This window comes from Heteronotia binoei, chromosome 3 (genome assembly GCF_032191835.1).
Source record: "Heteronotia binoei isolate CCM8104 ecotype False Entrance Well chromosome 3, APGP_CSIRO_Hbin_v1, whole genome shotgun sequence".
Taxonomy (NCBI): domain Eukaryota; kingdom Metazoa; phylum Chordata; class Lepidosauria; order Squamata; family Gekkonidae; genus Heteronotia; species Heteronotia binoei.
Window position 1 is genome coordinate 1,587,249 of NC_083225.1, and position 13,476 is coordinate 1,600,724.

Genomic DNA, 13,476 nt, shown 5'->3' on the forward strand with positions numbered 1-13,476 from the left:
AGCGCGCCTTTGACGAGCTGAAAAGGTTGTTCACTAGTGAACCGGTGTTGGCCCACCCCAATGAGCTAAAACCATTCATAGTGCAATGCGACGCCTCCGACGTCGCGGTGGGGGCAATATTAATGCAACGGGACGATGAGGGAGGGCTCCGACCTTGTGCGTACATTTCCCACAAGTTTTCAAATGAGCAGAGGAACTGGTCTGTGTGGGACAAAGAGGCTTTTGCGGTCACGTTCGCCCTCAAGACCTGGCGATCGTGGCTGGAGGGAGCCCGGGTCCCGTTCGAAATCTGGACGGACCATAAAAACCTAGAGGCGCTAACCGGCCGGTGTAAATTAACCGCCAAACAAATAAGATGGCCAGGGTTCTTCGCCAATTTTGATTTTGTGCTAAAGCACATCCCCGGCACCAAGAATTTTCTGGCCGACGCGCTCTCGTGCATGCTCCAACATGACAGCCAGAGGAAGGAGGTTATAGACTCCCTTGTTCCACCCACCCAAGTGGCAGGCGGGGTCACCACCAGATCAGGGAAAAAGACAGGAGTCCCAGAGCCGAGAGAAAAAGAACGCTTCGTGGCCGAAACGGAGGTGGAGGGAGGGAAACGGCCCGAAGGAGTGGAGAAAGGAGAAGGGGGGCTCTGGTACCACAACGGGAAGATCTATGTTCCAAAAAGCCTGCGGGGGGAGGTGCTAGAACAGTGCCACTCGAGCCGCCTAGCGGGGCACTTTGGCTACGCAAAGACGCTGAACTTGATCACCCGGCAGTTTTGGTGGCCACAGCTGAAAAGGGACGTGTCGGAGTTTGTAAGCTCCTGCCCGACATGTATCATGGCCAAGCGGAGGGGGGGGAAGCCGCCGGGCCACTTAGTCCCCTTGCCAACTGCGACCCGGCCGTGGGCGGTGGTTTCGATGGATTTTATAGTCGAACTACCTCCCTCTCAAGGGAAAACAGTGATACCGGTGGTGGTGGACACTTTTTTCTAAACAAGCGCACTTCATTCCGTGCAAGCAACTTCCCACCGCCAAGAAACTAGCCCACCTATTCTTTAATCACGTGGTCCGCCTCCACTCGTTCCCAGATAAGGTCATTAGCGACCGCGGGCCACAATTCGTTGCCAACTTCTGGCGGGAGTTTTGCAAGATCACGGGGATAGAGCAGGGACTCAGCTCAGCCTACCACCCGCAGACAGACGGACAGACGGAGAGGGTGAACGGGCTTCTTGAGCAATATCTCCGGTGCTACGTCAACTTTCAGCAGTCAAACTGGGTGGAGCTGCTGGCCTTTGTCGAATATGGGTACAACAGCCTGCATAGCTCCACAAAAACTTCCCCGTTCCAGATAGTGAATGGCTATGAGGGCAAGCCCTTTCCCCATCTTCCCCTACCCGCGGGGGGGCCCAAGCAAACTTCTTGTCAACAATGGTGGGAAGGGGTTCGGCAGGGATGGGCAGTAATCCAAGAGAACTTGGAAAGAGCCAAGGAAGAATATAAACGGCAGTTTGACAAAAAACACTCCCCCCAGTGGGAGTTCAGGGAAGGAGAGAAAGTCTTCCTGTCAACCAAGAACCTTCCCCTGCCACAGGCTTGCCGGAAGCTAGCCTATAAGTATCTGGGCCCGTTTAAAATAAAACGAGTGATTAACAGTGTGACGGTGGAATTGGAGCTACCAAAACTGTTGAGTAAGATCCACCCTGTTTTTCATTGCAGCCTTCTTCGCAAAGATCCTGGGGCTACATCCTGGCACCCTCACCCTCCCGAGCCACCTCCTACGCGAGTGAAGGGCCACAGCCACCATGAGGTCCAGGAGATCCTGGACTCCAGGGTCCAGCGGGGGGTGCTGTACTACTTAATCTGCTGGAAGTACTTTCCCCTGAGCTGTGACGAGTGGGTCAAAGCTAGCGATGTATCAGCACCACAATTGCTTAAGAAATTCCACCTACTGTACCCACACAAGCCCAGGGCGAGAGCTTAGGGGGGCAGTATGTCAGAACTTGTAACTTTCCTATATGCTGTTAGCCTATGTGACTCCATATTGTAACCAGGCAACCTTGCTTCAGCCACTAACCAGTGTTCTTGTGCATTTCAAACAAACTGTGATCACTGAAGGGTGACAGATAGCCTCTGGTCAACATCTGCAGGTGCCCCTTTGAAGCCGGGCCGGCCAGGCTTTCTCAGCAGGACTCCATCCTCCGTTACTGATAACAGACCCTGAGAAACAGACAGTTGTCTCTAGCCGTGTGAAAGATCGTTTTATTGTTGTCACCATAACCGCATAAAATGTAACCAATGCTAACTTTCGGTATCAGTGTTATCCTGTACCTTCAGCGCTGTAGTTCTCAATAAACGCCTATACTTTTGTAACAAAGTCTTGGGCCTCGTTTGGAGTTCTTCCAGTTCTGACAGGCTCCACCTCCTGTGGCAGCCATTTTTTGGTGGCCCTCTCTCAAAATTCCAAAGTGCCATCAGGCTCAGAAAGGTTGGGGACTCTGATGTAAGATATGACTCCGAGGGTCCCACTGGTCTTCCTTGTACTGGGGTGTCAGTTTGGGGCAGGACTTCACAGACCGAACACGGCCCTTAGCTAAGTAGTGTAGCTTGCCAATCACTTGACATTTTCCACCTCCTTGAGATCATATGGAAGGCAGTCCTGTGCAGTTACTCCAGTCTAAGCCCATTGAAATCCAACTGGGGCTCTTTTGCTTAGAACTACTCTGCTACCGAGTCTATGGTGAGCTGGATTCAGTTTCAATGTTATGGCCTAGTTTTCCAACATTAAAACACCACACTGTCATCCCTGCATACCATCATTGGTGTTTAAGAGTATCTTTCCTTCTGCTCGTGAAAGGATGTTAACATTCAGCATTCCTGATGATTAAGAAATGATAGTCTTGCGGTGTTTGCAAACTCACTGCGCAATTAGTTGCATAATTTGGAAAGGGCAAGATAATATAGCTGCCATTTTGAAGTCTCCACTACGCAAAGAGGTTGGTGGAGTATCATTTGCAAATAGGTTTTAATAGTGAAGGGTGCTCTTCCCCTTTAATTTGCTAGCAGGGTATCGAGAATGGATGCCCGCTTCCTTTGTATAAATCAGCTCTGTCAAGCCATAATACATGCCCTTCTGTCAAAAAAAAAATGCTGTTTGTGGTTGTGGTTTGCTTAGACCAGGGGTGGCCAACAGTAGCTCTCCAGATGTTTTTTTGCCTACAACTCCCATCAGCCCCCAGCCATTGGCCATGCTGGCTGGGGCTGATGGGAGTTGTAAGCAAAAAAAATCTGGAGAGCTACCGTTGGCCACCCCTGGCTTAGACAATTGGCATTATGGGCTAAGGGTGTCTACAAAAGAGCAGGAGATTCTAAAATATTTACTTGAAAGGAAGCCAACACTTGAATGTAAGACGACCGCTCCTACACACACACAAATTACTGTTGAACAGAACTGTAAACTGTATGCAAATGTTAGACAGAAACCTCTCCCCCCCATTTTTGAAGGCATACTTGGAGGCAGGGGATATAGTCTTGTATTTGAATAGATTATCTGGGAGAACCAGGTTTGATTCCCTACTCTTCCACTTGCAGCTGCTGGAACTGGAAGACCATACTGAGGTTCCCAGACCTCACACGTGGCAAGTGATGAAGTGGGACAGCAGGCTACGATGCAGTTATGCCATGCCTTTTTAATTTGCTAGGTATTATGGACAGAGGAAGAGAAATGTAGCCTGTTTCTTGTGAACCCCACAATGTGCAGTCTCCTTAAAGTTTAGGGTAGGGACGGTGGCTCAGTGGTAGAGCATCTGCTTGGTAAACAGAAGGTCCCAGGTTCAATCCCTGGCATCTCCAACTAAAAAGGGTCCAGGCAAGCGGGCGTGAAAAACCTCAGCTTGAGACCTTGGAGAGCCGCTGCCAGTCTGACTTTGATGGACCCAGGGTATAAGTATAAGGCAGTTTCATATGTTCATATGACAACTTCCTCTGGTATGTCCCCAATGATAGTGAGGCATAGAAAAACCTCAGCTTGAGACCCTGGATAGTCACTGCCAGTCTGAGCAGACAAGACTGACTTTGGTGGACCGAGGGTCTGAGTCAGTATAAGACAAGCTTCATAGGTTCATATGAAACTATGGCCCACAACTCTCTGCCCCACAGCCACCGCTTCTGGGGTCCCAGGACTACGGGAGGGGCAGAGAGTCGGACGCCACTTTCGACGGCAACTCCAAAGAGGTGGAGTACTTTGCCATTCAAGCGAATAGTTACATGCATTACTGGGGGAACACGTTCCCGGATGACTTCAGCCGAGTGGACTACCTCAGGTCCAAACTAAAAGGAGCCGGCGGAAAATGAGAGCAACCTGCACTGAGAGGTGCCAGGAGGCAGGTCGTGGATCTAACGGCACCGTTGCGGGTGAGAATAACTGGATCTTTGTTTTTTGTGCCATTGACTCTGTTGAATCAAAAGCTTAAACGCTTTATTCATGCCCGGGCCCTAATAGACTCAGGGTGCACGCGGGAGATTATCACCCCAAAACTGGTGGATACACTGGGGTTGGTGTGGAAACCCCTCCCCCACCCAATCCCATTTGAACAAATGGATGGGTCAATAATGAGGGGGGGAGCTATGTGTAGAGGAAACTCAGGGAGTACCGGTGGGGGTAGAAAACCATTGGGACAGAGATGTTTGTGATCGCCCCCTCCTCGTCTTTCAACATAGTATTAGGTGTCGGATGGTTAGCCAAACACCAACCGGACATACAATGGGGGGATCAAACCATAGACTTTACCGACAGGAGGTGCAAACACCACCACTGGCTAGGGGAGTGGGGGCCTGATCCTCCCCCCAGAAAAGAGAAAATGTGTGTGTCAGTAGAGGAGATTCAGTTGATCCCCCGGGAATATAGAGACCTACGGAAGGTGTTCAGTGAGGAGGAGGCGAACGAACTTCCCCTGCATTGGAGCACCGACTGCGCCATTGAGCTAATTCCCGGGCAAGAACTACCTAAAGCCAAATTATACTCCATGGGGTGGGCAGAGAAGGGTGAACTGAGAAAATTCATAGACAAAAACCTCAAAAGAGGCTTTATTCGACCAGCCACCACCCCGCACACGGCACCGGTGCTGTTCTGGAAAAAGAAGGATGGGAGCCTCAGGCTTTGCACTGACTTTCGCGGGTTAAATGGGATTTCTATTATTTATTACATTAAGCTTCTATGTCAAATGCCTATCCCATCTCCCTGATCAAAGACCTACTAAGCACAGTGTCCGAAGGGTCCATTTTCACCAAACTGGATCTGAGGGATGCCTATTTTAGAGTGCGGATCAAAGAGGGGGACGAGTGGAAAACAGTTTTCAACACCCCGATGGGACAATTTGAATACCTGGTGATGCCTTTTGGATTACAAGGGGCTCCGAGAGTGTTTATGAATTCTAGAAATGAAGTGCTGAGAGAGTACCTGTATAAGGGGGTGGTGGTGTACCTGGATGACATCATTATTTATTCGAAAGACATCCCATGTCCAGTTAGTGAGGAAGGTGCTCACTACCTTATATGAGCAGAAGTTGTACACCAAACTGTCCAAATGCGAGTTCCATCAAACCGAATTAGACTATTTGGGGTTCAGAGTGTCCAGGAAAAGGCTAGCAATGGACCCTGCCAAAATACAAGCAGTATTAGACTGGGCAACCCCGAGGACATGTAGACAGTTACAATCTTTCCTCGGATTCGTAAATTTTTACTGAAATTTCATTCAGGGATTTGCCCAGGTGATGTTAACCCTAACGGACTTACTTAAAACTAAAGGGAAGGGTCCTGAGGCGAAAAAAACGGGGGCAAAGCTCGCATGGACTCCCGCCTGCCAAAAGGCATTCGAGAAGCGAGCCAGTACTAACCTACCCTGATGAGCTTAAATCCTTCGTGGTCCAGTGTGACGCCTCGGAGCCATCGGAGCCGTATTAATGCAGAGGGACTCAGAGGGGAGTTTACATTTTCACAAAATTTTCACAAGAGCAGCGCAACTGGTCAGTGTGGGATAAAGAGGCGTTTGCAGTGACTTTTGCACGAAAGACATGGTGGTCTTGGCTAGAGGGAGCGAGAGTGCCATTTGAGATCTGAACAGACCACAAAAATTTAGAAGCCCTGACGGGGCGCAGGAAACTGACCGAGAAACAAATTCGGTGGGCAGGGTTCTTTGTGAAATTCGATTTTACCCTGAAACACATCCCCGGGTCGAGAAATTTCTTAGCTGACGCCCTCTCCAGATTGTCACAACACGAGAGCCAAAAAGAGGAGGTAGTAGACTCTATCATCCCTCCCAGTGCTGTAGCAGCAGCAGTGACCACCCGTTTGGGGAAAAAGAAAGGAACAGAGGAACCATTGGGGGGGGGGGATAGACTGATCGAGGAAGCAGAACACGAAGGAGAAGAGAGACCAGAGGGGTTGGTTAAGGGGACCGGGGGGTTTTGGTACCATGATGGGAAACTGTATGTACCAAAGGCACTAAGGCAGGAAGTCCTGCAACACTGCCATTGTAACAAACTGTCTGGGCACTTCGGATATGTGAAGACGCTACATTTGGTGACTAGACAATTTTGGTGGCCTCAAATGAAAAAAGACATCTCCGAATTTGTGACTACTTGCCCAGTGTGCATAATGGCCAAGAATAGAGGTGGAAAACCCCCTGGTCTTCTCCAACCCACCCCCACGGCAGAATGCCCATGGTCTGTGGTTTCAATGGATTTTATAGTAGAACTGCCAGCCTCCCAGGGACGAACTGTAATATTGGTGGTAGTAGATACTTTTTCAAAGCAAGCACATTTTATCCCTTGTAAGAAATTGCTCATTGCAAAAAAAGCTAGCCTATCTGTTTTTCCAGCACGGTGTTAAAGTCCACTCGTTCCCGGATAAGGTCATTAGCGACCGCGGGCCGCAGTTCGTTGCCAACTTCTGGCGGGAGTTTTGTAAACTAACAGGCATGGAGCAAGGCTTAAGCTCTGCCTACCACCCGCAGATGGATGGACAGACGGATGAACGCATGAATGCGCTTTTAGAGCAATATTTGTGGTGCTATGTAAACTACCAACAGACCAACTGGGTGGAGCTACTGCCGTTTGCAGAATATGGGTACAACAACAGCCTTCATAGCTCAATCAAAGCAATCCCTTTTAAGATTGTAAATGGCTATGAAGGGAAATCCTTCCCCCTGTTACCTAGTAATAATGAGACCACACCACCCACTTCTTGTCAATAGTGGTGGAAAACGTTGGGAAAAGGGTGGGCCATAATCCAGGAAAACTTGGAAATGGCCAAATGGGACTATAAGGCTCAGTATGACAAAAAGCACACCCCAGAATGGGATTTCAAAGTAGGGGAGACTGTATTCCTATCCACAAAGAACTTACCATTACCCCAGACTTCCAGAAAGCTTGCTTACAAATACCTGGGGCCATTCAAAATAAAGAGGGTAATAAACAAGGTAACAGTGGAGCTGAAACTACCAAAACTGTTTAGTAAAATCCATCCTGTTTTCCATTGCAGCCTTCTTCGGCGAGATCCGGGGGTTACGAGTTGGCACCCCTGCCCACCAGAGCCCACACCTATTCAGGTGAAGGGTCAGAGTCACCATGAGGTGCAGGAAATACTGGATGTGAAAGAAAAAAGGGGAGTGCTGTATTACCTAGTTCATTGGAAGTATTTTCCCTCCAGTTGTGATGAATGGGTAAAGTCTTCTGACCTACAAGCCCCCATCCTTCTGAAAAGATTTTACCTACTGCACCCAGACAAACCCCAAGCAAGAGCTTAGGGGGGGGGAGTATGTCAAGTATTGTTTATTCCTTTCTGATGGTAGCTATCAAAATATAGAAATGTTACTAACTATGAATAAAACTCAGGCACATCAAAGTAGAGAACTCTTTTGCTTTTACTAACAAATGCAGGAATGTACTCTTTGAAGATAAAACCTCCTTGGACCAATTCCCAGGCCAGCCAGGCTTGGACCCAGGAAGTGCCAGCCATAACAGAGATAAGAAAGTTACAGTGTGAAGTTTCACACGTGAATGTAGAATGGTTTAGAAAATGTAGAATTGTTTATAGAAGCCTTTGATGTGCCATCTTTAAGTATGCATCTCACTGTTATACTGTATCAGTTCCAATACCTAGCTCAGCTGAGCCACATGGATTATCAATAAACCAAACTTTGTTCCAAAAATCCAAGGACTGGTTATTTTAAAATCTCATGCTTGACAATGTTCTACTTTCAGCCTTAATAGGAAATCTGCCTCAATGAACCGAGTGGGATTGACTTCCTAGGAAATATCTTTAGGATCAAACTGTAACCTTACTCCTTATTAATATCAGCAGAGTAGCATGTGTGTAATGATTATGAACTTCTGTCATTGTTTGCATGGGAAAGGGCAAAGGGTAACTGGAAATTGCCAAACCAATATGCCCGCTAGTCTCAGTGTGATGAGAATATCCATGTAGTAGAATGAGCTGGAGGTGTACGCCTTCTGTGTTCTTCCTGAGAAGTATCGGTTTCGCTTTGTGAATTTTAATCCATTGTCTATCTCTTTATCCCCCGCTCAGCACAAATCGACCCACGTGGGCTGTCTCCCAGGCAAATTAAAAGTGACAGCGATGATGATGACCTGCCAAATGTGACCTTGGATAGCGTTAATGAAACCGGATCCACTGCCCTGTCTATAGCTCGAGCCGTTCAAGAGTAAGTATCGAGTTCTCAGGGTTATGTCAAAGCGGCCAGTGCTTAATGGAAACACCATGTCATGTGGTGATTCTTTAGATAGGTTGCCTTATATCTGCATCCGTAGCGTTCCCGGACCACTTTGTCCATTATCGGTGCTTTTAGTAGCTGATCATTCAGTCTCTGTAGCAAGCTAGGAACGTGTGTGATCGTGTTTGTGTGTGCATACGCTCTAACTTGCCATTGGAATATGATTTGCAGTTTCTCCTCCTTTTCTCCAAACCTGTTGTAGAACTGGTAGATATTTGGCTAAAGTTTCTCTGAGCATAACAATTAATTTGTGCCGCTGTGGTGATGACACAAACTGTTGCTTTTTAGAGGATCAGACTTTGGCTCTGCTACAATTTGAAGTTCTACAGAATTCAAGGAATATTATAAGCTTACTGGGTTACTTTTGAAAAAGTTATCACAGTTTTAGTTTGTGTTCAGGAAAATAATGGCTGTGTTCCTGGATTTGTGGATGTTCAGAAAATGTCTGGAAAAGTGGACAGAGTGTATTGTGGTGGAGTCAGGGGTAGAATTCTAGCAAGAGCTCCTTTGGGTATTAGGCCACACATAAAAGGCAAGGCTCTTTTATGTAAGCTCTTAGAGGATCGGCTACATCAGGGGTGAGTGGCCTAATATACAAAGGAGCTCCTACTAGAATTCCAACCCTGGGCGAAGTATTATATACACAAGGTGATATTATTGACATGGCCATTTCAGAGGTGGTGAAAGTCACAGGGAGTGTTCACATAACTTACCTAGCCAGTGATTTGATTCATATGTTGGATAAGAGAACACCTGTCCCCAGAATAGCTCAGAATTTGTGATATTTCAGGGATACTTTTTCTCACACGGACCATTCCTCCTCCCTTATAGTTTATTACTCGTTTATTTCTTTTATGCCCCACCTTTCTCCCAAATGGGGACCCAAGGCAGCTTACATCATTGTCTCCTCTATTTTATCCTGAAATTCTGGGTGTATAACAGCAGAAGTCCTCCCAAGTACAAGACAGAGTTGATATTGGCCTGTTAGTAAAATTATTAGATTGATGCTGCTTGCAAAATTCTAAAAGCAAGGAAAAGTTGCAGTTTTGGGGGAGGAGAGTCTGAGCAGTCTGAGCAGATAACGCTGACCGTGATGGACCAAGAGTCTGATTCAGTATAAGGCAGCTTCATGTATTCATTCTTCAACGATGCCAATCTAGTATCAGGTTTAAGCATAACCAGCGGTGAAATTCTAGCAGGAACTCCGTTGCATATTAGGCCACACACCCCTGATGTAGCCTTGTAAGCTCTTGGAGGATTGGCCACATCAGGGGTGTGTGGCCTAATATGCAAAGGAGCTCCTGCTAGATTTCCACCCCTGAGCCTAACTATGCAAATGATAGATAGACAGCTAGTACAGCCAGTCAGATGAGTGATAGATAGATATTCCCCTCCCCCAAAGTGACACTTTCGGCATTGAGAAATAGTGTTACTGAACTACTGCTGACCTCCTTTGGCAGTGCTGTTGCTTCTCTTCTTAATTCAGTGTGGCGTTCAGAGGCATTAAGAATGCTGATTGTCGAAAATATTAATCTGTCAGCAAAAGAGAGAATGCACATCACTGACGGGTAGTTATAATAATCCAGGGTTAGGTCAAGACTTTTTTTTTTTTGCTGCTTTAGGCAAGGCTGTCCCCATGAGAACAGAGCATGAATATCAGAAATGAGCCAGGATGTGGGTAGCATGATATTATCAGGGCGGGAGTAGGATGGTGAGGGCAAATCGGCTGAGAGCAGGTAAGCGCATATAGGAAGGATTCAGAAAGTATGAGCCAGGAAGAAGGAGAGATGATCAGGTTCTGCATCCAGGAAGCTCTACACAGGAGGCGTTCACCAGCCTTGTACAAGGCTTTTCATAACATCAAAGAGTTGGAAGGGACCTCAGGGTCATCTAGTCCAACCCCCTGCACAATGCAGGAAATTCACAGGATCTTCATTGTTGTCAGATGGCCATCTAACCTCTGTTTAAAAACCTCCAAGGAAGGAGAGCCCACAACCTCCCGAGGAAGCCTGTTCCACTGAGGAACCTCTCTCACTGTCTGGAAGTTCTTCCTAATGTTGAGCCAGAAACGCTTTTGATTTAGTTTCAATCCATTGGTTCTGGCCCTACCTTCTGGGGCCACAGAAAACAATTCCACACCATCTTCATGCTTCCTTTTTTAGGGACTGTTGAGTACTGGGGCCACGGCAGTAAAATTGAAGTGGCTTTCACTAAGCTTGCTTTCTAAGGTTGGTTTGGTCACTGGAACTGTTCCCCGTAAACCAGCTTGATTTTGTTGTTGTTCAGTTGCACAGTCGAGTCCGATTCTTTGCGACCCCATGGGGAAAGTCACGCCAGGCCCTCCTGTCTTACACCATCCTCTGAAGTCTGCTTCTGTTCCATAATTAACTGTATGTGGAATTGCAGCAAAAGGTCTGTATATAGTGGATATGGAATCATAGAGAAATAAGTCAACTCCCAGATGTTTCTCGCCGTTTCCTGGAAGTAGTGATGCTTCCGTTCTGATGATGTCTCCACCCCTCTGCCTGGACATACAACATGTCCCTGTGGTTCATTGCCACTGGTGAATTTGAGGAAGTTCAGGAGCTCTTCATGACCCTCTGTAGCCACCCTCTAAGGTTATACAATAACAGAAAATGAACTTCAGTTTTGTTTTCCCTTAAACTATACTGCTTAGAATTACTGGTGGGTTTAGAATTAGCGACCCCATAGCGCAGAGTGGGAAAGCAGCAGTACTGTGGTCTGAACTCTTTGCTCACGACCTGAGTTCTATTCCGGTGGAAGCTGGATTCAGGTAGCTGGCCCAAGGTTGACTCAGCCTTCCATCCTTCCGAGGTCGGTAAAATGAGTACCCAGCTTGCTGGGGGGGGGGGAATGTAAAAGACTGGGGAAGGCAATGGCAAACCGCCCTGTAAAAAAGTCTGTTGTGAAAACGTGAAAGCAACATCACCCCAGAGTCGAAAATGACTGGTGCTTGCACAGGGGAGCTTTCCTTTTCCTTAGAATTAGCGTGTGTCCCAGGTATAGCCCAACTGGATGCCTCAGGGAGGTTCAACATCTCTCACTTCTCTCGCTCTCATCTCTCATCATAAATCTGTGGTGCAGCCTCATATGGAAATTTGTCTACAAAATTTTGTCTCAAAAATATATTAGTGCAGAAAAGGGTAACTAAAATGATTAAGAGGATAGAATACTTCACTATGAAGAAAGGGCTCTTAAGCTTGGAGAAACAGCATCTGAGGGGTGACATAGATCCAAGTGGGCAGCCGTGTTGGCCTGAAGCAGTAGAACAAAATAGGAGTCAAAGGTCACCTTTAAAACCAACAAAGTTTTATTCAGAATTTAAGCATTCGTGTGTATGCCTACTTCATCAGACGAGGAGATGGGGTACAGTGGGCTGGAATACATGTAGTTGGTGGGTTAAGAGTGTAAACTGATACAAAGTTAGGATCAAATGGTGAAATAGTGTAATAAATTGGAAGATCTTTTGGTCTGGATAGCAATAAAAGGTAATAAAAGTTTCTTGTTAATTGCTGTTGCTGCAAGTCTAGATTAAAAAAAAGGACATGTATTTCCTAGTGAGCGGTGACATGATAGCAGTTTACAAAATTATGGGTGGGATGGAAAAAGCTGAGAAAGAAGTACTTTTCTCCTTTTCTCACAATACAAGAATTCATCAGCATTCAATGAAAACGGAAGTGGTTCTTCACCAAAAAGAGTAATCAACACATGGAATTCGCTGCCACAGGAAGTGGTGGTGGCTAGAAGTGTAGACAGGTTTAAGAGGGCATGGGATAAACATGGAGCAGAGGACAATCAGTGGCTGTTAGCCACAAGATACAGATGGAACACTCTCTCTGAGGCAGTGATACTCTGTATTCTTGCAGGACATGTAGAAGGGCCTCTGGAGTTCTGGCCCTGCTGATGAACCTCCTAATGGCACCTTGGTTTGGGGCACTGTGTGACACAGAGTGTTGGACTGGGTGGGCCATTGGCCTGATGCAACATGGCTTCTCTTACGGTCTTACTTCAGACATTCAGCACTTAAGTTCCAGATAAGGTTGCCAATCCCCAGGTGGGGGCAGGGGATCCCCTGGTTTGGAGGCCCTCCTCCCGCTTCAGGGTCGTCAGAAAGCAGGGGGAGGGGAGGGAAATGTCTGTTGGGAACTCTGTTATTCCCTATGGAGATTTATTCCCATAGAAAATCATAGAGAATTGATCCGCGGGTATCTGGGGCTCTGTGGGGGGCTGTTTTTTGAGATAGAGGCACCAAATTTTCAGTACAGCATCTACTGCCTTTCCCCAAAATATCCCCCAAGTTTCAAAACGATTGGACCAGGGGGTCCAATTCTATGAGCCCCTAAAGAAGGTGTCCCTATCCTTCATTATTTCCTATGGAAGGAAGGCATTGAAAAGGTGTGCTGTCCCTTTAAATGTGATGGCCAGAACTCCCTTTGGAGTTCAATTATGCTTGTCACAGCCTTGATCTTGGCTCCACCCCTAATGTCTCCTGGCTCCACCTCCAAAGTCTCCTGGCTCCACCCCCAAAGTCCCCAGAGATTTCTTAAATTGGACTTGGCAACCCTAGTTCCAGAGCAGCACTTCCAAGGGGCCAGGCTCTGCTACAGAGCAGAGAAATACAGAGCAGAGAAAAGCAGAATGCAAGTTGATTTACACTATTACTTCATGTCACCATTC

The 13,476-nt window shown here is 47.0% G+C and overlaps 1 protein-coding gene across 1 annotated transcript in view; it reads left to right on the forward strand.

The window, feature by feature from the left end:
- Nucleotides 1–13,476, forward strand: part of KLF12 (KLF transcription factor 12) — a 447,150-nt gene that overhangs the window by 191,083 nt on the left and 242,591 nt on the right. Inside the window, exon 5 of the mRNA XM_060235061.1 lies at nucleotides 8,574–8,709. Coding sequence (XP_060091044.1) covers nucleotides 8,574–8,709 — 136 coding nt within the window. The remainder of the gene's footprint in view (nucleotides 1–8,573; nucleotides 8,710–13,476) is intronic.